The following is a 24,471-nucleotide window of genomic DNA, read 5'->3' as shown; positions in this document are numbered from 1 at the left end:
TTGAGTCATGGGCACAAATTAACAATAAATCAACTTCCACTGACTTCAGTATTGTTTTTGTTTGCAGTCTTGGTGCTGACAACCATCCTTTGACACGCTCTACAATAGAGCAAGAAGGGCAGTATGCAAAGGAGCCTTCATTTATAGCGGTTTACCTAACACACAACTGCTCTCTTACCTGTTAATATTCTGCCCCTGCTCTAACCTCCCTTCTGTTTTGAACACATATCCTTTCACTGGTTTGACCTATAACAGAAATGCAGATGTTAAAGGCAGACATACTGGTATATATAGAACATGCGTCACCACAGGAGCCATGTTTTCCTTTCAGTTTATTCAGCTATACCGTCCAATCACAAAGGTTTATTTGTACATTCATTGGCATTATGAACAGTATAAAACCTTCTGGACATGCGAGTCTTTATATGTAAGTGTACAGGATGTTATATTTAATTAGTGCCCTATTTACAATTTATTTAAAACCGCTAAACAACATACAAATATTACATGCACTTTACATTTATGAACAAAATCAAAAAGCGCTTCTTCACAAGGCATTACTTAGATGTCATCCATCATTGGTCAGCAATGTCTCACATTCAAAACACTGTTCAAAAAGACTAACTTTTTCTTAATATACACTTTATAGGCCACAACTTTATGCAGTTAATTCTTCATTCTTCATTAATAATCCAACATTCAAGTAAATCCAACTATTGGAATTTTGGGACTACGGGCAGCAATTTGCTACAACCTGGCACACGACATCTATTAATGAGTTTTGTGCACCGTCCCTGTTCAAATAAATAAATTACAAAAGGGTACTCGCTCTGGTCCAAAAGACCTTAGGTAATCCAGGGGGGGGGGGGGGAGACTATTCTTACAACACAATTACTGAATACCAATCCTATTTTGGAACTCACCAAATCATTAAAAAGAACCTTTACAGAAAACCTTTTCTCAACACGCAATATTACTCTGCATCTTTGTCAGTGTGCACATACACTTCTTCACTTATTCTTCAATAGAACAAAGTAGAAAAAAAGGATTTAAAAAAAATATTAATTTCGACAAACAGCAGCAACAAAAAAAAAAAACGGTGAGTCTTAAGGTATTGGATTTGACGTCTCCAACCCTTTTCACCTGAGATTACATTTTTTTTTTTTTAATGAGCAGAAGGTGAATGAGACCATGTGGCACTTAGAAAGACTTAAAGCACTGATTAATGCTGAAATTAAAGTAACACCATGTAACTGAACATACATAAGTGACATATTTATTGGGCTGGGTATCATTTGAAGGTTTTTGATACTGGTGCCTATTCAATACACAAGTTTGGAAGAAAAAAATACTAAAACTGTATTTTTAAAGTACCGTACTTTGGTGAACATAATCACTTTTTTTTTTTTCACAAACCTGTCCGATTTTGAACAGCAAAAACTGGCAATATCTAAGGTTGGATACCCGGCCCAACGAACAGCACACGTTACAATTTGTCTTTCAAAAGAAACCAGAACCACAACATAAACATAAAATAATTGTTTAAGTACAGTGTAAGGCAACCAGAAAGAGGAAAATATTGCTTATTTTAATTTTAAATGAACTATGGCAATGTCTTCTTCTTCTTATTCTTTCCCTAAGTACAGCTTTAATATTGGATGATATTAAAGAATATTTAAAAGCATTAATCTGCTAAGAACCGATGCTAAACTAGATCTAAGTTAAAAGGCTATTTATGGATTCTATTAACCTCAACATGGTCTTACAGCACTAAATGACTAGTGAAATAAAGGATGTTCTAATTTAGTGGAGAGGCCCGATCATAAAGTACAGTACAGTACGATGCCTCCAACCACTGGTGCAAAATAATAATGATGAGCCAGGGTAGCTTGTAGCTCTCATTCGGTAACGGATTCTTCACACAGACTGTAATTCTTACTTGATACTTACTCACACAAAATGTAATGTGCTGCACTAATATGTTTGCTAATGCAGACACAAATCAATCCCAATGCCACCACTCAATTGAAGTTTGTAACAATGTGTCTATAATGGAAATAGATGTTATGATATTAATGCAAAACCGCAACTGATTCCTTTAAAAAAAAAAGACTAACAGAAAAAACAATGTGCAATTCTGCATGGAAGCTACCACTCGTCTCTACAGAGTGGAGAAAAAAGGCAAATTTCCTGATAGTTTTTTCTATTTTTTATCTGAGGTATTGCAAGATCTCAGACAATATCCAAATAATCTTCATATTGCGCTAAGTTAATTTAAAACGTGAAAAACCAAAACTGAATATCAGACACGTACACAACCATTAGTGACTGATAATGTGTTGATACGGTAGCGATGTACATTTGCTCTATAATTGTACGATAGCTTGGATTAAGTAGTACATCTTGTGACTGTTAAGCAAAGAGTGATTTTTTTCTCTACACAGTTGTGTGACTTGTGCGATCAGATAGCTTTACTTCTGTGTGTCCAAGGCAAGGAGTGTGAACTTTTCTACATCCAAAACAAGCATAAGCTGCATGCAGTTTATAGCTTCCTTCACATTGATTCATTTTAAAGTAATTGTTGGGAAGATGCTAGTAACTACCCCAATGGACTAAATACTTTATTTGTTAAATCATGTTCAGTTCTGTTTACATCTCAAAGTCAATTCACCAGGATATATTTAAACGCACAATGTACTAAATATTGGTACCAAAAGTGTTCCCGACACACCTACTGCACGTGTGCATTCTATAATTATCCAACACCATTTCCTCCCCAAAAAAAGGAGTACAAAATATTACACATGACCCTAAACTTTTCCTTAATTCAGTGTATTTGTTCTGCAATGCTGCTATTCATTAAAAAAAAGGAACAATCGCAATGTATGATTTGGATTAAATAAAATCTGTTGTATCGTTCTGTTAAAATTCTTCATTTAATTTCAAGTGCGAATGTCTTTCGGTTGCATCACGGCAATCTGCAATATGCTTTGCTACTTCTGCAGGAAGTTCTTTGATAGAAACATTTTATCAGTGATTTATAGATGCATCACAAGCCCACGCAGTAGTGGGACAACCAATAACCACGTCCGGTTTTGAGCGTAGAGCTTAGAACTTAGTTTACAGCGACACAGACTGTATGCCAGAGTTAAATCGATCTATCCTGGAACTATATCAGACTGATCAGTATTTCTCAGTGGCTACACACAGGTAAGTATATGCGTGCATGTGTGTGTCTGTCAGCACCAGGGTTCACGCTGGGCTCTGCCTCGAGCCAGACTGTCTGCCCTCTGCCAGGCACTATTCATCAGGGCGATGGCCTCACCACAACGCTTTTGCACAGACGGCTCCAGCACTTCTTTGTGGGGTAGGTCAACCTGTGTATAGTGAGGACATAGATGATAGTTCAACCAGATAGACAGTAGCAGTAGTTGTTGGATTTAAGCTCTTGAATGCTAATATTTTTGGGAAAAACAAACAGGGCAACATCACAGGTATTTATTTCCCTTAAACCACTGATAAGTGTATCTGACCCACCTGGAAAATGGCCTTCCACGTGTGGTCTAACACGTCCAGCAGTCGATCTCTTTCTTCACAGCTGCTGAAGTACAACACCCACGGAGGAAGAAACTGGGTCCGATCTGCTGCAAATTCCTATAGAGGGAGAAAGTGGGAAGGCAAAAGAATGATACCAGTACTACGACACACACACACACACACACTCACACACTCACTCACACGCACATGTCTGCATGTGTGTGTGTGTGTGTGTGCAAGACAGCAACAGTTACAGTGGGATACTGGATAAACTGAAGATGCTACCTTCGTGTTAGTTAGGAATTAGGAAACCTTATTTCTAAAGCTGTAACATATGGAATCATACGGGTCTCAGTTGAGATTGTGCATTGTTAGAAATATTCCATTAATTTGTAACAGAAAATGTTGTGCTGGATGCATACAATTAGCTAGATTTTAACTAAAACCTAGACCCTAAAGGGGTTCAGGAGACGCCTGAACCCCTTTAGCTGAATGCTACAAACACCCAAGTAAGTAAGTACAGTTTGTTTAGCATACACAAAAACTGCAGCATGATGTATGATGTGTCTTGTATGGTAATCTCCCTTTTTAAACTGGAAATACTTTTACATGTTTATATTAAGATAGCATAGGAATCATTAATTTCATTAGTTTTGTCATTTATCAGTCTGCAAAACAGTACAAACATTTGAAACATTTTTGTTAATGTTAAGAAGCATGCATACCCTGAGCAAATGCACATTCCTAAAAACTCAGTGGAACTTTGTGACATAGCTTAATTTCTTAGTTACATACATTCAGTAATTAGTCCCAGTAATAGTCTAATACAAAACAATGTATAGGATTAACACAAAGAGGAGTTAAACAGATGACTACTCACAATGACACAGTACTCCTTGTCTGCCTCTACGCTGACAAAAGTGACATCACAGATATCGGCGCTGCCCAGTGAACGAAAGAAGCTGGTCTGACAATCCTGATGGCAAGTTAGCAGCTTCCTGTCTGTCATCACCAGGCAACACGGGATACATGGAGTGGGGGCCACACCTTGAGGGATGACCTGCAAGCAAGCCGGCTGTAGTTTAATTATACTTTGCACATTTAGACAGGGCTTACAGGGCTTACATTTATCCATATTGATATTTTGTGACATTTATTTTGACACAGTTGTGTGAATTGTGCAATCAGAGAGCATTAATTCTGTGTGCAAGGCAAGGAGTGTGAACTTTTCTACATTGTCAAGAAGCAACTGCATAAATGGATTTCTTGAAAAAAAATTTTTTAGAAGAAAACATTGAGAAGTTGCTGGTAAAGGATACTCAATGTACTTAATATGTGTTAAATCATTTTCACCCCTGTTTACAAACTCAAAGTCAAGCTGCCTTGTGAATGGAAGAAACTGAGCAGATTCCTGTCCGTTATCACCAGGCATCACGGGATGCCTGGAGTTGGGATACCCCTTGCATAAGATAACTTCAATTCAAGCAAAAACCTGCCTCTCGCACATTATGAGTATCAGCAGCTGTTGTAACAAAGTCCTAGTGATCTTTTATTGGGGACGAGAATAGCCTGTACAGCCGGCACAGTGCAAGTCTACAGGGATTATATGTTAAGGAGTGTTTATGCACAGTCACTTTTGGTTAAAAGCCACTTAAAATCAAATTAAACGCAACTATGTGTGGGTGTTAAAAGTGCTCCGTTTGTGCTAATTCAGCATGTTATACATGCAATGTTAGAGATGTATGTTTGCTAAACACATGGTGTATGCACAATACAATTTCTTACCCCTTTGGAGACGGATTGGCAGAGCAGCAGCATCCAGTCGGCCATGTCCTGCTCATTGTTGGCACTGAGCTCCAATGGCGGTCGCTCTGTCAGGATGACTTGGAAGGCGTGGGGGCGCTCTGTGCTGTTTGAACGACGGCAGCCTCCACAGTGCTCTCCTCTGTTGGGCACAAAGTAACACCATTTTCTTGCGGGCTTTTTTTTCCACAGAAAACATTTTTAAATGTCACAGTAAGAAATGCACATTCGTTAAAAAATGCATGGTGGCTGAATTGAATTTTGCTGCTTTAGTTTTAGGGTCTTTTATGTTGGCTCATTGTCACACTGTCATGGCTTACTGGGAAACTTGAATAGAACAGAGCCATCGTTATGTGTGAAAAAGGATCTCTCAGCTAGTTGAAGCTTACCCCATAGTGACCGACAGCAGAGGTGTCACATCAGTTCTTTCTGCATACAGGTACAGAATTCCCTTGCTGCAAGAAAAGGGGACAACTATTTATATTTACCTAATTAGTCATGTAATTGTTTCAAACCATTTTGGACTGTTGGTCCTCTAAGGGCCACAAAGTTAAATCTTCTTGACAGCACTAAACACGAGCTTGAGCTTTCAGTATGTCTGGCAATAGCTTAGAGTCAAAGGAAATACCACTTCCAATATGTTGGCAATTTTCACCAAAGCAGAAGTGCCAATATGGGAAGTGAGCACTGGGGATTATGGTATGTATTTTGAAGATTATTTTGCATGGCCTTTTTAGGCCTTTTTTTGACAGGGCGGCTGAAGACATGAAAGGGGAGAGAGAGGGGGAATGACATGCAGCAAAGGGCCACATGTTGGAGTCGAACCGTTAGCCCTCTGCATCAAGGAGTACACCTCTATATATGGGCGCTATCTGGGCACCCATGCTATGGTATTTTGGCAATCAAATCCACAAGTAGTTTTCAGGATAAACATTTCTAAACGCGATAGATATAACGATCAGAAGTGACTAGAATGCTTATAATTTGTGAAAGTAGATAGCCTTCCCACCTTGTTGTAACACCAAGTGGGAAGGTTAATGTCAGATATAAAGTCCCAAGTATGATAAAGTATCATGTTGATACCAGCTGACAGGGGGACTGATGTGCACAACCTGCACATACCTAAGGACGAGGTAGCAGCTTTTCCACAGCTCTTTGCCCAGGTAGGTGTTTCCTGCCCGGTACTGCAGAGCCCCTTCCTTGATACTGGAATGTAGTCCAGAGTTCAGTGGGCCACCCTCGGGTGACAAAGTAATGTCCATAGGATCCTCCCAGTGGACTAGTGAATATAGTTGTATAGATACTTCATATACCTAGAAAAACAGGAAAAGTATTAGTTTACCACTGCTTTGAAAGTCAGTCAAGAATATGAGTGGTAAAAAAGGACCTTATCAGGTGTAACTCCCAAACATTTCTAGAATTATTACTAAGATTATTACAAGTAAAAATTTGTTCAACTATAATTCAATTCATGTGCAATGTGAAAATTGACTTACAGAGACTTACGTGAAGTATTTCTCTCAGTGACCATCATGTTTTATATTTTGCACTGCACTGTATACAAATACAATTGAATATATTTTGACTGACCTTGGATTGCAACTGTATGTAGAAAATAACATGCAGTGTATTTGTATGTGTTACAGTTTGAGACACACTAGCTAGGATTTGTGTTAACAAATTTCTTGTGTCACAGATTTTCCAAAAGTTTTCTGTTCTTTTACTTAAGTGTCTAGTACAGTGGAAGGCAGGAATAAGCTGAACCAGTAAAATAAACTTGACTATCTTGGATAAGAATTTGTAATTTGTCTTATGAAAATTGGTTGCTTAGCTATGTGTAGGTCAGCCTTTTCTCTGTAAAGAACAGACCTGTAATGAAAGACAATACAGTATATCTGACTTTTACCTCACAGTGAGATTCCTGGGAAACAAACTTAGTGAGAGACAGTTTTTCCATGGTAGCATCAGTCAGCACAGAGGGGTAAGGTGGCTCACGGCAACCCTTCACCATGGCTGACTTGAGAACAGACAAGAGCCACCTGTTAAGTGAATAAGGATGGAGTGGATAAGGTTAGAGGAGAGATACACAGTCACATAAGAGCACAGGTATATGACATGTGAAGGTGTGCATGCTGGCTCTTTGCATGGGGAGTCAGAGTACCAAGAAACCAGAGGCAGACAGGTAGACTCACAGAGTCAGGGAGGCATCAGCTGTGTCCAACAGGAATGTTCTTCGTCTGTTAGTGCAAACCAACGTCACTGTCTGTTGGTCAAGGCCCACCTAAAGGAAAACAGCATTACTAATAACTAATATATCACTTGTGCTCCACTACCATAAAATAGTCATAAATTGATACTAGTGTAGCCTACTACTTTGAGCAATTATTTAAAATGCTGGGAAGGAGAAAATAGCATCTGTCACAGCATCTGTCATGATTTCACTAAAATCATCTGTTGAGTGTTTGATGATCATTTATTTGTGCTTTAAAATGTATTCAATGTGAAACAATAGTCAAATTCGCTTTATTTCTCTCTGTCTACTGTACAATGACAAATTCAAGTACAAAACATTTGGTCTCAACTACTGCCAGAAAACGCTTAGTTGTGTTGTAACCTTGGTTATCTGAGTGAAAAGACTCTCGGTCCACCATACCTATGGAATAAGTAGTGTAACTGTTAGTTATACAGGAGAGTCTTATTTCTTCATTGGAGTCTCTGTAAAATGTTTTAAACACTTATCTCATCTCAATCTTGTAAACCCAATCTCGTGTCTCGTCTCATGAGCTGGGTGTCTAGTTACACCCCTGGTATGTACGTACAGTATGTACTGTATGTATGTATGTATTTGGCTAGCTAAGTCACAGACAAATGAGAAAAAAAGGCAAACCCTGTTTATGCAGGACACTTACCGAAAGATAGTCCAGCTCATTATAAGAAACAGCATCTTCTACTGTGTAGGGCTTCTCTGCTGCACCTGTGCATAAAAACAAAAGTACAACGATGGAATGCAGTGTGCATATGTTAATGTAAAGTATTTTCGGCCAACAGAACAACCTTATTTAAATGTGTTGCCCACTTCCTCAAACATTGTGTAGATCTTTTGTGACTATTACAATGGATGTTTCAGAAAAATATACTCTCAAGGTTACTAGAATAGGGGGACAACATTGGTTTACATATTGTCAAAATTTGATTTACTGAATGTGAATGCAAATTCATATGCCGTTTCCCATGTGTAAAAAATGTATTTTGACTCCCAATACCAATTTCAGTATGTCCTGACTTATGATATGTACTGTTAATAAAGCCCATACATTAGGTTTTTAACCACTTACCCTTCCTAAGAAGGTAGATGTAACAGTCAGTCAGCAGCAGGTAAAGGGGCTGCAGGTCCCCCTCCATGTGACCTGTGCTCATTCTTGCCATCTGAAAACACAAAGATAAATTCTGTTAAGTGTCGGCAACCTCCATATTCATCAATCTCAAACTTTTCTGTTCACTAGTGATGCTTCTGGCAACTGGATTGTATACTGTGGCACAGTGTTGCTACAAGTATAGCGGATGGGTTATGCTAGTTCATCATCAACTGTATGTTTTCCTTGTTTATAACAAACCATTTATTCACTTGATATTAGAAATGAATTAGGCTGATTAAAGTTTTTCTTTTTTTTTTAACCTGGACCTATTGCTTCGAGAATTGGTGTGACATAAGCGACTAATGTGAACAAAAATGTTTGAATTGCTCCAGTATTGTGGGAGGACGCTGTAACCAGCAGCTGCGAACCAAGCTGCAATGTAATAACTGGGCAAACGTGTATCGCCAATTGTGCCCACTAAAAGTGCTGTTTTTGCCACAGACAGGCTCAGATTATTCTAACTGTCTAACAGCATTATGGAAAGGACCCCTTCTGAGATAGACCTTTTTTGTTAAAGAGTAAGATCATTTTTGTTTAACTAGAAACAGCTGTAAAATTGCTATTGTCAAACCCACAAGACTCAATTTAAATAAACAATACTTTTAGCGTTTATAGAGCCAGCTAATTCTTTACATGTAAATGGGATGATTGTTGGAACAGTGAAAAGACGAACCAAGACGGCCTTTGATAGTTTGATTTTGTTTCTGTTGACAAAGTGTATTTTACGATGATACAATTACTGTTTATTTAAATGGAGTATGGTAGGTTTGGCATTGGCAATTTTGGGGATGTTTCATGTTAAACATATTATTGCTGCCTGAGAAAAAAGTTAAAAGGCAATTGACAAACTGATACTTGCCACACTTCCACTAAACCGTCTCCAAACCACTTCTTCCATCTCAAAAAAAGCATGTGTCAACACTTAAACTTGCTTAAAGACGTATGATAGATGATCACTTTGAAAGACAATTAAAAACATGCCTGGTAGAAGACCATGGCCTCACTGCGCTGCCTTACTTCTCTGAGGATTTTTTATTATTCAATTGTTAATGTTACAATCCAGCATTACAAATAAATAAATTTACATTTTCTCCCAAGCATGTAACTTAATTCTAAATGAATAAAAAGCAATTAGAGTCTCTGTCTTTACCTTGAAGAGCTGCTCCTCATTCTCTCTGAATACATGAATCATGAGAAGAAGCAAGTGATTGTTGTCCACCCTGAAATATGAACAATGAAGAACATTAGACACCCATTTAACAAAATTACAACAACCAACTTATTTTGTAGAAACTCCTTACTTAAACTCTGCAGGATGAGAACTTTCTGCTTCCATGGTAAATGTTTTTTTGTCGGTTTCCTCTCCTTCCTCAGTGCCTTGCTCCCCGGTCTTCACGTCGGGCTCCTGTCCTGCTGACGCTTTTGCCTCTCCTTCAACTTCAAGGCCACCTGAAAGAGTCTGCGATTGGCTATGCTCTGGAGAGTCATAGTGGCTACCACCAGTGGGAGTAGAGTCTGAACTGTTGGGGGTAAAGCAGCATAAGTCTGTAGGAGAGGCCTGCAGAAAGTTGTGGCTTGTGGCCAGATGGGAGAGAGACGTCTCTCCTGCAGCTGGGTCAGGTGGCTCGCCCTCTGAATCCTCTCGAAAGGGCTGCTGTGCAGGGGGCTCGGGGTTCCGGTCACAGCTTTCACTGCTTTTCTCCTCTCGGTGCTCCCAGGCCTCCTCCCTATCTAAAGACCCATTGAGCCGGTCCATCACATCACGGAGGGGTTGGCCCACGGTGTCCATGGAGGTGTCCGTCATCTCAGGGAGCCGCAGGAGGCCTTCTACTCCATCCTCATCTCCTTCATCCACAACCTGTGATCCCACCCTGCTTCTCCTCAACTCTGACTCAGCATCCAGCTGGAACACAGTGCCGTTAAGTGAATTCACATCCTCCGATGCCAAGAGGCTGTTGTCCATGTCCATGTGCTCAGAGGAGACAGAGTTATGGATGCTGCCGATAGAATCTGTGGAGCCCTTCCCTCGGCGCTTCTTGGCTGGTTTCCTTCGTCTGGCCATCCTGGAAGACCAGAGTGGTTAGCTGTCGTTCCTCTCTGTTTTAATACAATTAGATTAATTGTTCAGACAGAATATGAGCCTCCAAGCCAGAAACTAAAGCTGTAGCTACTGTACCTAATGACCTCCAGCTCATTGCTCGTGCTCTCGGTGTCATCTCCAGCAGCGGCGCTGTAGTAGCGGCTGGCCACATGAATTGGCGTGCCGTCGGCTGAGGTGTTGGTAGTGTTAGTGTCCGAGTCCTCGTTGAAGGGGTTGTGTCTGTACGTGGGGCTATGTGGAGCAAGATAAGCTGCTGCCGTCGCCTTGACAGTGCCAGCAGAAAGGACCACTGTGTCGCTGATGACTGTCTGGGGATCAGAACCACTGGATCGCGGACAGCTGGCCTGGTCGGTCAGGTCACCCTCTAACATGACAAGTAACACCAAGAGTTAAGTAGCAGTCTGTCACCCACATTTTTTATTTATATAATTATTATAAAATACACAGATTTTTTTGCGTTGTCTCGTCAGAAAGTTGAACAATAAACTTAAGAGTTCAAAAGGTTTTAGGGTAGAAGGTAATTTAGAGAAGAGTTGTTTCTATTCTGTTCATTTTTATGGAAAATTGACCAACGAGACAATTTTACAAAAACTTTTGTGTATTTCTTCATCAACATCGCACAAAAACAAGCGTGCAGCAGGTTCCTGTAGTTCTTTGGCAGTGTCAGAGAGGCACAAAACACGATGTGTATCACATATGGTAGGAACACGGCAAGGCAGCTATCTTTGCAGTGACACAGGCCGAGGGCAAGCATTACTTCTGAAGCTGGAGGGTAGCTAGGGTCATACAAATATTTAAATATAATTTGCAAAAATCTGCATTTTTGATTGATCGTGGTTGTGCTAAGCGGTTTCCACTAATTAATTTATGTGTTCATCAAAATGTAAGAAAAAGCAGGTGGTGAAGTAATACAAAGGAATTTGCACTCTATGACCTTAAGCAACTATTCTTGAGTGTTACCTCACACATCAGTTTAGCTGAACCTAGGCCAGTGCCACATATCACACAGGAAGAGAAGACATTACAAAAACAATACACCAGACAAACAGATAAGACAGTGGACAAGGTCAGTATTAGGCAGTACACCAGGCATGTATCTTGCTGTGGTAAATAACAAGCCAGAGCGAGCATTAGGATCATTCCCTAGATGAGCAACACATGCAGAACTTGTGTACCCACCCAACACTGAATTCTTCCCAAACTTACCAGTCAACTCATTATGTATGATGACACACTTTTGGTTCCATACCCTTGTTTGTTGGTTCAACTCATAAAATGATCAATAAAAAAAGCTTTACTAAAATATGCTTTCATATTTGACTTTAAGTTTAAATACTAATGTGGTATATTTGGGTAAGTTTAGATGAGGGTAAATATATAGAGGTTTGATGGTATAAGAAAATATTAAGCCATTGGCTTTAATAACTTTTATTGGCAGAAATATGTGCCACCCAACACCCAAACCCACATCCCTTCCAACTGAACTCAATCCCAAAAATAGAATTACTTTAACCCATGTCCCTTTGATTATGCTTCATTTCATGTCCTCAGAACAGCAGTTGTTGGCACTGGCTAGCTGGACTTTACATATTAAACATGTCTAATTACTGGCTGGAGTACCCAGCATGCATTATGCCCACACTGCGGGATGACCATGCCATATAGGAGGGAGGGATGAAAGGGCTGGAAAGGGAGGGGATGACCAATGTCCCACCTTCCCAGTCTGCACTTGGCAATGACTGCAACACAGGGAAGATGTCACCGAAATCATAATCTAAAAAAAGGAAGGATAATGTTTAACATTAGAGAAAGAAGAAGCGGAGACAGGAGAAATTAGATTGATTCAATGGCACAAAAACAGAAATTAAGTGACATTTGGTTTATGAAATAACAAAATCAATGGTGGAAAAAGTGGGAACTAAAACTGAAACTGACTCAGTATATGTGGAGAGTGATGGGGAAAGCAATCAGTAAGCACTGCAATACCACAAATGAGAACATTCTGTAACCATGACCCTCTACACACCAAGTGATCCATTTGATAAAATGCACTTTGGTATACATGAGTCACAAGTCTGCGAGGATCAATCCAACTTCTGCTTTACCATGCTCTTAGATGGACATTGCTGTATGATTTTGTGCCAAAGCATACAAGTGTGTATTTACACTCCAGTTGGGCCTGCTCAAATCATAAACCCAAAAATTAAGGCTGCCATTGAGCAAAAGAGTCACATCCCAATTAGTCCATGAGGTGTCCAGATTAGAGGCACACAGAGACAAAGCAGCACATAGAACTAACACTAGATGTTTGACAATGCTAATTCAAAGGGGAGCAATACTGACTGGCCATAATGTTTCAGAATTACAAGCCAGTATGGGTCCAAATGATTATCAAACCAGTTAATCTAACTGTGTGTCAGCAGTGTATCAACACTCAACTAGCAGCTTCACATTTTAGCTAGTTCTATGCCAGTTCAAATGATATACTGTATATCACAGACGGCAGGTAATATCAGCTGTTGCTATTTAAATGTTAATTCCATGAGTAACTTCATGCCAAAGTAAAACTTGACTGTTGTCTGGTGTGTGTGTGCACACTCTCTGTAAGCCAGTGACTGTAAAAGTAGAGGTAACCCCTTTCTGTACCACCACAATACAACTGTGAGTAGACGCTGTGTTTCCGTAGTACCAACAACTCCAACAGAGTGATGTGTCTACTCTCTGGCTAATTATGTCGCGTCAGTTACTGAGTTATTCCCCCAAGATTAACTTTTATTACTCATATCATATCAATATTTTTGTATGTATTCCCTTTATAGTTCTGGATCAGAAGCTTTGGTATTTGGATCAAGAATTTTGTGAAAAAAGGTGGGCCAAAATTTAAAAGCATAGTTATTTTGATGCGTCACATAAATATTGAATCAACATTCAGGTAAATATAAGTATCGGATTGGACACTGTATCTGCAAATTTCCAACATTAAAGAACTCATATTGGCATGAGGGCCACAGAAAGTTGATCGGCACATCCCTACTGCTTACCTTCACTGGAGGGGGCTATGGCACTGTCATCCCACTCCAGGTTGGTGGAGGTAAGGGAGGTGAAAGAGTGTAGGGACAAGCTGTCTGAGCTGGGCAGCCTTTCCTCAAAGTCCAGCAGGTTCTGGGGTTTGTAGTACTCTGGCATGTAGGGGGCCACGTCCAAATAGGGCACATCCTGAACCAGCAGGACCCAACAGAAATGTTACATACATTCGGCTAGGAGCTGCATTTCTATTGATATTGACATGAAACATATGCTAACCAGCTCCAGGTCAAAGCGAATGAACTCCAGGCCGGACACCAGCGTGAGGAAGAGTGTGAGGTGGTCATGACTGCAGACCAGTGCATTCCTAGCAAAGAATAAAATCTGATCAACCCAACACAATTTGTAACAACCACAGAAAGTAATTACTAAAATACAATACATACTTGTTTAATAGTAATTAATTTGTGAATTCAGAATTCCTTTTCTTTAGGTAATCAAGATTAGGGTTACTGGATTACTTACTTAAAATAATACTTCTGCAGTAACGCTTGGTTCTCCTGGAAAAGGCGTAGATAGCTCTCTAAAGAGCTCTCGCTCAATGCCAGGTATAACCATGCACGGCCTACACAAAAAAGGGTGAAAAAACGTTATTTTCCATACATATAACCCACTGAATAATCAATCACCCCACGTACTGTACATGTTAGTGTATTCGACTGAGTGACAGAGATGTCTCACTTCGCCCGAGGTTGGTTGCTATGTGCTGAAGCTCATCTATCTGACGGACAGCCTCTCTCCTGGTGAAGTGGAGGACCAGGACCCAGTAGCCTGAGGAGATGTCCTGTAGGCTGTAATGTACAAAAACGTCAATAACATCACATGCATGATATGAAATGGCAAGGGGTACAGACTATAGGAATAAAAATGATCCGCACCAAGATCAATTAAAGTAGTATAGTAGTATTGAAGCATGGTTTTAAAAGCTGTAAAAATTGTGACAGTTAACATGGAGTTGTACTGTAGAAAATAAAATACAATTTACAACAGGATTTTTGCATGACAAATAAAACTAATCGGATCATTATTTGCTCTATGCAATTTGCTTGCAGTAAGCCTCTTACCCATACAGCAAAGCATGGTCAAGATGTTCACAGAGGCGCTGAAGGACCCGGTCATGATTTCGGATAGCGGGAGTCTCATCTTCACAGGCCGCAAAGTAACTCTGCAACTGTAGAGAGACAGTGTTTCTCTGCGGTTCGTTTTGCTGGGTAGAGGAGCATTTTAACTCCAAATCCAGTTTTAAGAACTGATTGTATTTTGCCCTTATTATCAATGATTGTTCTGCCAATTTGGCATGTTGAATGGTTCTCCAAGGACGTTGGTGAAAGAGCTTTTAAAAAATGCAAAACTGACAATTACTGAATAAATAAATTGCATTAATGCAAACAAGACAAATAAGGTCTGTTTTGGCTATAATGAATTTCTAACCTGATAATTAAGTAATTTTACTGTCTTGGCTCTGTACTCTCACACTTGACTTGAAATAGAACACTAACTACAGTGTGAGTAGACACTGCATTAAGTGTGCTCAATGGTGTTCACATCAATGTTGGGTGAACACTGTAAGAATTGCAGCCCTTTTTCTACATGATCCAAGGATTAGGACAGAGCAATAAGCAGTCATAACAACCAAGGAATTTAGTACCAAGCAGTGAAATGTCCCTAACCTAGGCCTGAATCCTACTAAGTATGTGTTTTCCTGTGTGCAGGTTACTCGTTGTATTGCAATTTTACAGCTGAAGTCCAGACTGAAGGCAAGTAACTAGAGATGTTCCGATACCAATACCAGTATCGGTATTGCCTCCGATACTGCCTAAAACACTGGTATCGGTATTGGGAAGTACTGGAGTTTAAGCACTGATCAGACACCACGTAATAAAGCCCGGAAGAAAATCTACATTAAAGTAGTTTATTTATGTTCTTTTCCCTGTTATGACTGAATGTCAAACTGGATAATGTTTTTTTTGTGTTTGTTCATGTTTCACAACCAAAAAGAAATCATTTCACATCTGGGATAGTAGTACACAAATGTTACAACGTAATGAAATATATGACACACTGGTATCTGAGCAGTACTTGGTATCGGCCAATACGCAAGTTCAGGTATCAGAATTGGTATGGGGAAACAAGAAATAGTATTGGACCATCTCTACAAGTAACCCAATAAACAAGCAGAGAGTGAGCTGGTTGCAGCACAGGTCTGACTGAGCATCACTACAGAAATTACCACATGCCTGATGTCTGTGGGTTGCCAGGCACAGGATATGGTTTTGAAGGATTTGTACAAATATACATATGCAAATATAAAAGTAAATGTCTCTCCATTAAATTGGGGTACTCTGCATTAAAAGGGCTACACTTGAATTCCTACATTGTTCATCTAATGTGGATGTAATTAATGATCACAGGAGCCACTTTTACCCTTGGTCATTTTCATTACAAATACAATGTGCTGGTGTACAGAGCAAAAGCAACCAAAAACACTCAGAATACACTGGACTGTTCATACCTTCTTGGATTTGAATAATTAAAAAGGAATTCTACATTTGTAAAGACGTATACAAAGCACAATGTTGGTTGCAGGCAGTTCTACTGTATCACTGGTTTATGCAGCTAGATGTCTTTTATTGTGGTCCACCGTCCTGCTGTGATCTACAATATTGAAACCCTGTAGCTTGAACCAAGTATAGATTGGAGTAGCTTTGACAATTGTGACCCAAAGAGTGTATGTGTGTGTGTGAACATTGTCAATATGCATGTGCATTATTTCACAATAATCAACATCACATAAGCACTTGTATCCTGTGACTGCACAGGGCTACGCAATGTTTGTTTGAGGCAAACACTATGAACTTTCTTAAAAGCTTGAGGCATACCATTTTATTAGCACTTTCACAGTCCTTTGCAGTCTTTACAATAATATATGTTGATGAAACAGAGTAACTGGACTAAAAAGCATTAGAGAAATGTGAATAAAGGAAGTAAGACCCATTTCTGCGTGCATTGCATTGCATTAAACACTGGACTAGACTAGTAATGGGAAATTACTGAGACAGAAAGCGAATGCTAAATAAAATCGTAAATGCACATAGTTTTGGAAAGGGAATGTAAAAAGGCATGCAGGGAGAGTAGGAAGCATATGCAATTCTGTCTGTCAGGTTATGTTAGGGTGTCCAAGCATTGCTGGAAAAATATCACAAATATAAAAAAATATAGCAAAGACGTACTGGCTTACCATTATTTTGCAAACAATGTTGTCGCTGATATAGTAGCAATGTGTTTACAACACATGCCGCAGTAAGCAAACACAGGGGCTTATTGATGCCACTATGGGTCACTGTGATCAAAAAAATAAACTACAACAACATAACAACTGTAAAACATAAAGGTGAATTAAGAAATCGTAGGGAATAGTGTATATGTTATTTGTTTAATATCAGTAAGGGAAAGGCCCTCCATTGACAGCGAGCTGGTAATGTCCCACCGACTTGAAAGTTGCTCTCTTTGGCAGACAAAAGATGACCTAACGTTAGCTACACTATCTCATTTGAAAAATCTTCAATTTTGTGACACGTTTAGCTAAGTTTTTGGACCAACTGGACAGCGCTTACCTTCTTGACAGACAGGGAGATGTTTTCCAATATGCGATCCTTTACTTTGAGTTGATCCATCACTGGTCTGTCGGCAGCTTACACAGCAGGCTGTCAGCTGACTCCCTAAGCAGACCTCTTGTTTTGCTAAAGCTAACGCTGCCGCCTGCTTTAGCTAGCTAGCTAACATTATCTTGCCGTCCAAGGCACTCGGCTGCCAAACTAAAGGTACAGCTTTGTTTGTCAATTGTACACATTCAATTGACAGCAACGCTAATTCACAACTATACTGTTAGTGCCAAGCAACCAGCGCGAAAAGTCAACCTCTGCCAACGGAACCTGTTAGCCAAGTAATGTTTTCCTAGCTTCGCCTTATAGCTGTAACGTTAGCGACTTGACTTTTTTTAACACTAGACTTAAGGTAGGGGTGGCTAGCAAGTTTTTAGTCCAACCATGGATAACTTCAAGCAGCAACTGTGGTTATCACACTCTCTGTTTCTTCACCGTGGTTGGCTATTGTAAACTACATAAAGTTAGCTACCTTTTCGCGTGCTTGCCGATATAAGTTATCTAATATAACACCAAAGAAACCAATGCTGTGCTACTGACCTACTGTCAGTGGATTACGTCACCACTAGCCTCGCGTGGGAGGACTATGACTGAACTCTATCAAAATTAGAGGTATTTCCTTTATTTAAAATACATTTTCTGCCAAATAAATTGACAATTAATTTATCAAAATTCAATCAACAAGCCCTTCTAGCTTCTTAAAGATATCATCTGTTTCTATGGTAATTCAGATGATGGTGCCCTTGAGTATCTAATCAATTATTCGGTATGCCAAATTTCATTATCACAAGCAGACATTTGCTAAACCATCTCCTAATTTTGAACCTTTTTCCTGTAGAATTTAAATCTCTACTGAAGTCCCAGAATGTTGGATAACAAAAAAAGCTCTACAGTAGTGGAAACTTAAGAGCTTTTTTCCCCTGAAACCTTTAGACTAATTGTACATTTTTGTTTTCCTGTTCAATTTTAACCTATAAAATGATTCTGCAATTTCTTCGTTTGTATTGCTCAGTATGTTTTTTATGTTTAAATTTGTACACTTGATGTTCGTGCTATTTTTATTTTGTCAATAAAAACTAAATTAAAAAAACTATAGCGACTGAACGGAGTTTAAAAGTTGGATTATTAAAAGTTTTATTTGCTCAGCTTTGTGCAAACATACGATGCATAAAAAAATATAACTTGTGAATCCTCAGCACCAATTTGTCAATTCGGTGCGCCTGCATGACTCCAGAAACTTACTCGTAAATAAATTGCGGTTTGAACTGGTTCCGCCCAGAGCCCATGAAGGGTAACCCGCTTCAGGTGCTCTGGTTCACCCCGTCCTTGTTCAAAGTGACTTCATCCTGTGGAGGACGCTAGAGCAACGTTCATTGGACCTTCACTCAAGGTGGATATGGCTCATGGCAACTGAAAGGTCTTATGTAAATCATGTCGTATATGTACGTCCCCCCCCCCCCATGTAAACTCTCTAAACAAATGTTTCCTAGGGCAGTAACATCACTACAACCAACACCACAAAGTGTGTCAGTCACAGCGTGTAGCATTATTAAGTAACAGGTCCAGGAAGACAGATTTCAATACATTGTGGAAATCACTGAGTACAATTATACAATGTCACCGAATTAACAGGACGTATGGAGTGGAATGTTAATATTTTATTGTTAAGATGACTCCAGCTTTTTTGGAAACACTTATCAAAAAACAAATTAACAGTTGGCATAATCAGTGCATGTAGTTACCACCATAAACCTTCCTAAATTGAGAACATGGGTCAAATTTTATTATGGATTTCCTTTTTGTTCCAAGGCAACTGCTCTACTCAGGAGATAACTTTATCAAGTGTAAAGTAACTTTATTTATACAAACGCTGACTGACATTTACAGGCTTTTAAGTAATTTCAGAGTAAAAAAAAAAAATCATTCAAAAAAACAAAACCCCAACCACTGCATTAGAGTCACCCCTTTTGGCCTCCAGCCCCGGAGTAGGTAAGTAACCAAATAACTGAACAGAAACTGTATTTATAGTCCAAATTCCCTGCTTGAAGATTCAAGCCATCAAAAGACATTCAATTTCAACTTTATAATCTTGTCATCCCTTCCCCGTTGTCTCTCTGCATTAGTCGGACTTCTCCTTCTCTTTCATGTGCAAGAAGACTATGCTGAAGACAAAGAGGCCTGCCATCATGGAGAAGACGCTGGCATAGTATGGGAAAGCTGAGGGGATGAAGCGCTCGTACTGAGTGTGCTGCAGGGGACGCACTGATACCTGTGATGGAGAAACCACATAGTAGAAGTTAGGCTGCCATTCATTAGAGTATGGCTGTTACATGTATTATAAATAAGAGGAACCTCTTCCAAGCCACAGTACTCAAAAACTAAACATCTGATACACTAAGGTTTTTGGGAGATTGTCCTACAGGTATTCCGTGGAATACCTCATTAATTATTGCAAACAATACATTGTTCATCTCTTTCCCTTAGTTAACAAAGATGATTGAACTATAAATGTTTCAATCTCTAGCATTGCTGGTCATTTGCCACTTTCCACACATGGAGATCTCCACCATTACTGCCCAAGTGACGTAAAACTTCCGATTAACTTGCCTGGGTGGAGGAGTAGAGATGTGTGTATCCCAGTCGGTTGTAGTCCACCTTAAACTGGAAGACTCCGTACACATCAGGCAGCTTGAATTGGACGCTGTATTTATCTCCTAGAAGACAGACAACACAGGATTAACAGTGGCACAGTTTGAAACTGCGAAGGTGCATACAGATGAAACCTTTAAGGTGCAATGCATTTAGACTGTAAGCCTGGATTAAAAATCAATTCATTAGTACTCTATATGTTCCATGAGCACAGAAACTTACCCTTTTTCTTGAGATAAGTCCTGACAAAAGGATCAATCCTCACAAACTCAAGCTGAATATCATCACCGTTGAACGGGACCCATCGACCCTCGGTCAACATCTCGATGACAATACTGTACTCCTGTAGGGGAAGTGAGACAGCGATTGAGATATATACGTGAAAATTCAGAGCCCTTAGTTCAGGCCAAGCATCTTCAGGGTGATGGTTGTTCACATAAGTCCCTGGAAATTTGAAACCCACCACAAGATCAGTGATTGTGTATGCTGCAGGGGGAGTGATCTCTCCAACGGGATGATGGGTAACAGCTCCCACCCTGAGGACTCCGGCCTCCTTGAACACCCAACGAGACAGAGCCTCGGCCAGCTCCATGTTCCCCGTCTGCTCATACCTAACAAAGAGCCCAACAAGAAGAAGTGTGCTTCAAACACATGGGATTCAAACCTGGACAAAACAGATTCTTTTCTGACCCCCTCTGATGGGATGCAGTTTGTTTCCTTACAAAATGTATTCATTTGTCAGGAGGATTTACACACTACTTATTTGGAGCAGGTTTTTGTATCGGCAGGTTCTGTTTAAAAATGAAAATGTAGACAGGTCCCATGGCATAAACATTTTACTTTAAGATTACCTCCCCTTTCTCTGCTATGCACATCCATAAGAGACGAGAGAGAGAGAGAGAGAGAGAGAGAGAGAGAGACATCGTGGCTTTCAAACGAGCAAAGTGGCAGTTGGTCGAGGCCACACCCTGAAGTTGCTGCTGTTGCATTTTTGCAAATCTTGATGCACTACCACAACACATCCAAACATTCTTGTGTTTTTGTCTTGTCATATTGTTGCCGTTTACTGTCCTAATGCTCCTAATGGCATGCCGCAGTGTCAATGACTGCTCCTGAACTCTGATCAAACTGTCAAACTAGGCAGCGCCGCTCGAACAGGAATCATGATTCCGTTACCGCATTGCCTATTTTATTAAACCGCTTAGTAAAATGAGAAATGTTTGCTCCAATTGTTGGGCTGTTTGGTTTTAGCTTGACTTGTTCACAAACGTTCCTATTTTACAGCTGAACAGTACACTAAAATGTGTTTATAACAAAAGGGCAATGCCAAAAAAATGTACCCACTAAATCTTTAGGGGGACCTTCAGGGTCTTTTTAGATGCTTAAAGTTCAGTGTCTTAAGACTGTAAGGAATTACAAATGCCTGCATCCCACATGGTTGAGTAGTGGGTGAACATCTGTTCACATAGCAAAACTAAAATTAAGAGTGACCAGAATGTCACTAAGTTTATTTCGTAATTGGAAGCTATACTAGCATTCATAAGAAGAAGGATGTGATGAAGAGTGAAGACTACCTCTGGGAGCCAGGCGTGGCCTTCTGCACAGGAGAGTTGAAGGCGGCATCGCTGAAGAACTCCAGGGAGCCGCTGAAAACCACTCTAGCGTTGTTTCTGGCCTGAAGGCCGGCGATAAGCAGAGTGTTCTTGCCAACAGCATGGGGGTACTGGAGAAGTAAAGATTATATTATTAGTCAGAAACAAAAGAAAATTAAATCTTGTGTAGTTCATTTCTCATCCAGAGAACATAAGGATAGATATATATATATATATATATATATATATATATATATATATATATATATATATATATATATATATGGCTCCTGACTCTTCACAAAAACACAACCGCATCGTAAAGTCTCCAGTAGTTAAATTCCCACCTGTCTATCATGTGGAGGCATGGCAGAACTTGAGCAAAAAAGATGCTTCTAATCACATTCAGGGCATAGGAGGATCATTATGAATAACTCATTTATAAATTAATAATCAGACATACTTTTTATGTTCAGTGTTCTCACCTGAGAGACGGGTCGGTCAGGGAAAAACGAGTAGGAAGTAGATGAGCCGGTGAGGATATCCAGGACAAGAGGATTCTCTGGGTCTGCCACCATGCTGCAAGAGTGGAGGGGGGCATTGCATGTTAGTCAGGCTTAATATTATTATGTAAATGGATTGCATTTGTGAGTAATGCACCAAACCTTTGAACATTACTGAACTGGTGCAACATAAAATGGGATCTCTGCTAAAGTCAAGTAAAGTTAACCTCGGGAGGTGCTGCTCAAGTCATAAAGTATTCATTTATTTAATTAATATTGTGATGATTTAACATTTGTAAACAGCAGTGACTGAAGGTCTTTGCTGCTGCTTTGGAATATTAATTGTGTCAACATACTAAATGGTAGAGTGGAGAAGTGCAGTAATACTTTGTATACTTGGTTGTTAAAATATAAATCGTGTTCAGGTGTGCTTACCCAACACCCTTGAATAAAACAGGCTTATTGGTGGGTTTGCCGACAATAGTTGGAGCTTTCATCAGGTTCTCTGGATCAGCAACAATCAGGGTGTGCTGAAGACAAGAAGGACCATAAGTAAATAACAACATGAGCGCCAGTTTTAAAGACTGGATCAAAGAAACAAAGTGGATGCGCCTGCTCTCCGAACAGAACTCTGTTTACCTCTCCAGAGTCAGACACGTCAAAGTTGTGATGGTCAATGACAGCAGTCTTTTCTTCATCAAACTCAATGCCACACTCACTGCCCAGCTCCCTCAGTGGGTCACCTGTGGAAGAAGGAGAAGAGCATTAATATATGCAATATTATGGGCTTGGCTATAATATTAAAGAAAAGCTGTTGGAAATCAACTGACCAATATCTGAACTGGCAGCAACCAGGACGTTGCCTCCACCATCAATAAAGGATGTAATCGTCTCCACATTTATGTTTCCTCCAAAGTCTGCCAAATGCCAAAAAGAAATTGATTTAAATGATGGTTTCAACAAGCCATAAAACTGTTAACTTGATTTGAATCAGGAGTGTGAAGCTTACCCTCAACGGATGGTGAAAAGATGATTAAATGGTCATACAGGAACTGGCCATATTTGATCAGAGATAGAGAGGGATCGTCAGCGGTCTTGAATGTGATGTCAAAGCCACGATCTGAAAACAAGAGATACGTTATCACTGGAACATTGACACGCTTGTTGCATTTTTGCAGTGACATTTGGCATTGCATGCATTTCCAAAGGTCCGGAGACTTGTATATACATTATAACAGCCATGTTAAAGTGGTGTTTTCAAAATCATCTATATGTTCTGAATGACTTCCTATGTACAGTATAAACTACTGGCTAACAAACAGTAACTTCTACTCCCCAAATGGGAAAGTGGGTTTACTGCTAAACTGATAAAAATATATAGAGTATACTAAATGATTGTATTATCTATTTGGTGTATTAAGTTGAGTATGCCGAAATGAAGAGTGGCCCCGTGTCTATCCAAAACAGTGTAAGTTAACATTACCAAAATGCATACTAATATGAATGAGGTAAAATACATTAAACTGCCATCGCCTTGAATGAAGTTTGACGAGACAAAGCGCACAGCATAGAGCTATCGTTAAGATAAAATTAGAAGCCTTGCTGGGCTGTATGACGCTCAAGTCCTAATGGCGCTAACGTTATATTCCCTGCAATTACATGTTAGCCATAGAAGGGGGGTCTATAACAGTATAGAGGAGAATATTCATGGATGAAAAAAAGACCAAATGTCGTACTGACCTGCCAAACTGCGGAAGAAGATAGAATGTGTGTCTCTGATGTTGAGGTTCTCCAGGAGAACGAGCGTTTTGCCGTCAGCCAAAGCACAATGCAACATGGAGGTTAACGAAAGGAACAAAAGGATGTTGTTGTCCAAAAGTCTGAACCTCCTTTGGGTCATCATTCCGGTCTGCTTTTTGGATGAAGCTAAAGAACCGGGCCGGTTCTTGTGCACGACTGCTGTCAACGACGCCATTTTGCTGCAGAAGTCGACGTCAGCGTTAGGAGTCGACTTAACTTTGACCCCAAATTTCAGCCAATCGCAGAGAGGAACGCGTCGGTCTGACTGCCACTTCACCAATGGGATAGAAGCTGTATTATAAGACCGACAATCACGGAAGCCAA

General features: G+C 39.9%; 2 protein-coding genes across 4 annotated transcripts; both read right to left on the bottom strand.

The window, feature by feature from the left end:
- Positions 1 to 1,638: 1,638 nt before the first annotated feature.
- plekhm2 (pleckstrin homology domain containing, family M (with RUN domain) member 2) lies at positions 1,639 to 18,164 on the bottom strand. 3 transcript variants are annotated; one of them, XM_034876551.1, is made up of 20 exons: positions 17,556 to 18,164; positions 15,006 to 15,112; positions 14,623 to 14,732; positions 14,407 to 14,506; positions 14,161 to 14,248; positions 13,899 to 14,073; positions 12,572 to 12,631; positions 10,933 to 11,221; positions 10,058 to 10,819; positions 9,907 to 9,976; positions 8,676 to 8,766; positions 8,250 to 8,314; positions 7,533 to 7,621; positions 7,247 to 7,379; positions 6,463 to 6,653; positions 5,730 to 5,795; positions 5,323 to 5,482; positions 4,418 to 4,612; positions 3,538 to 3,654; positions 1,639 to 3,377 (listed from the first exon to the last, which is right to left on the bottom strand). In XM_034876551.1, the coding sequence occupies exons 1-20, from the start codon at positions 17,613 to 17,615 to the stop codon at positions 3,240 to 3,242; spliced, it is 3,066 nt and encodes a 1,021-aa protein (XP_034732442.1). In that variant the 5' UTR covers positions 17,616 to 18,164; the 3' UTR covers positions 1,639 to 3,239. The 3 variants fall into 3 exon arrangements, with proteins under 3 accessions (XP_034732442.1, XP_034732444.1, XP_034732445.1); XM_034876553.1 differs by having other exon boundaries at positions 4,418 to 4,597; XM_034876554.1 differs by lacking the exon at positions 12,572 to 12,631.
- Positions 18,165 to 19,243: 1,079 nt separating this feature from the next.
- ddost (dolichyl-diphosphooligosaccharide--protein glycosyltransferase subunit (non-catalytic)) lies at positions 19,244 to 24,360 on the bottom strand. The gene is made up of 11 exons (XM_034876580.1): positions 24,088 to 24,360; positions 23,357 to 23,467; positions 23,178 to 23,264; positions 22,987 to 23,090; positions 22,783 to 22,877; positions 22,330 to 22,423; positions 21,827 to 21,975; positions 20,716 to 20,863; positions 20,475 to 20,595; positions 20,211 to 20,317; positions 19,244 to 19,872 (listed from the first exon to the last, which is right to left on the bottom strand). The coding sequence occupies exons 1-11, from the start codon at positions 24,320 to 24,322 to the stop codon at positions 19,723 to 19,725; spliced, it is 1,401 nt and encodes a 466-aa protein (XP_034732471.1). The 5' UTR covers positions 24,323 to 24,360; the 3' UTR covers positions 19,244 to 19,722.
- Between the last annotated feature and the right edge of the window lie 111 nt (positions 24,361 to 24,471).

The sequence above is a fragment of the Etheostoma cragini genome, chromosome 7, assembly GCF_013103735.1.
Source record: "Etheostoma cragini isolate CJK2018 chromosome 7, CSU_Ecrag_1.0, whole genome shotgun sequence".
Lineage (NCBI taxonomy): Eukaryota > Metazoa > Chordata > Actinopteri > Perciformes > Percidae > Etheostoma > Etheostoma cragini.
This window is presented reverse-complemented; position numbering and strand designations above follow the sequence as displayed.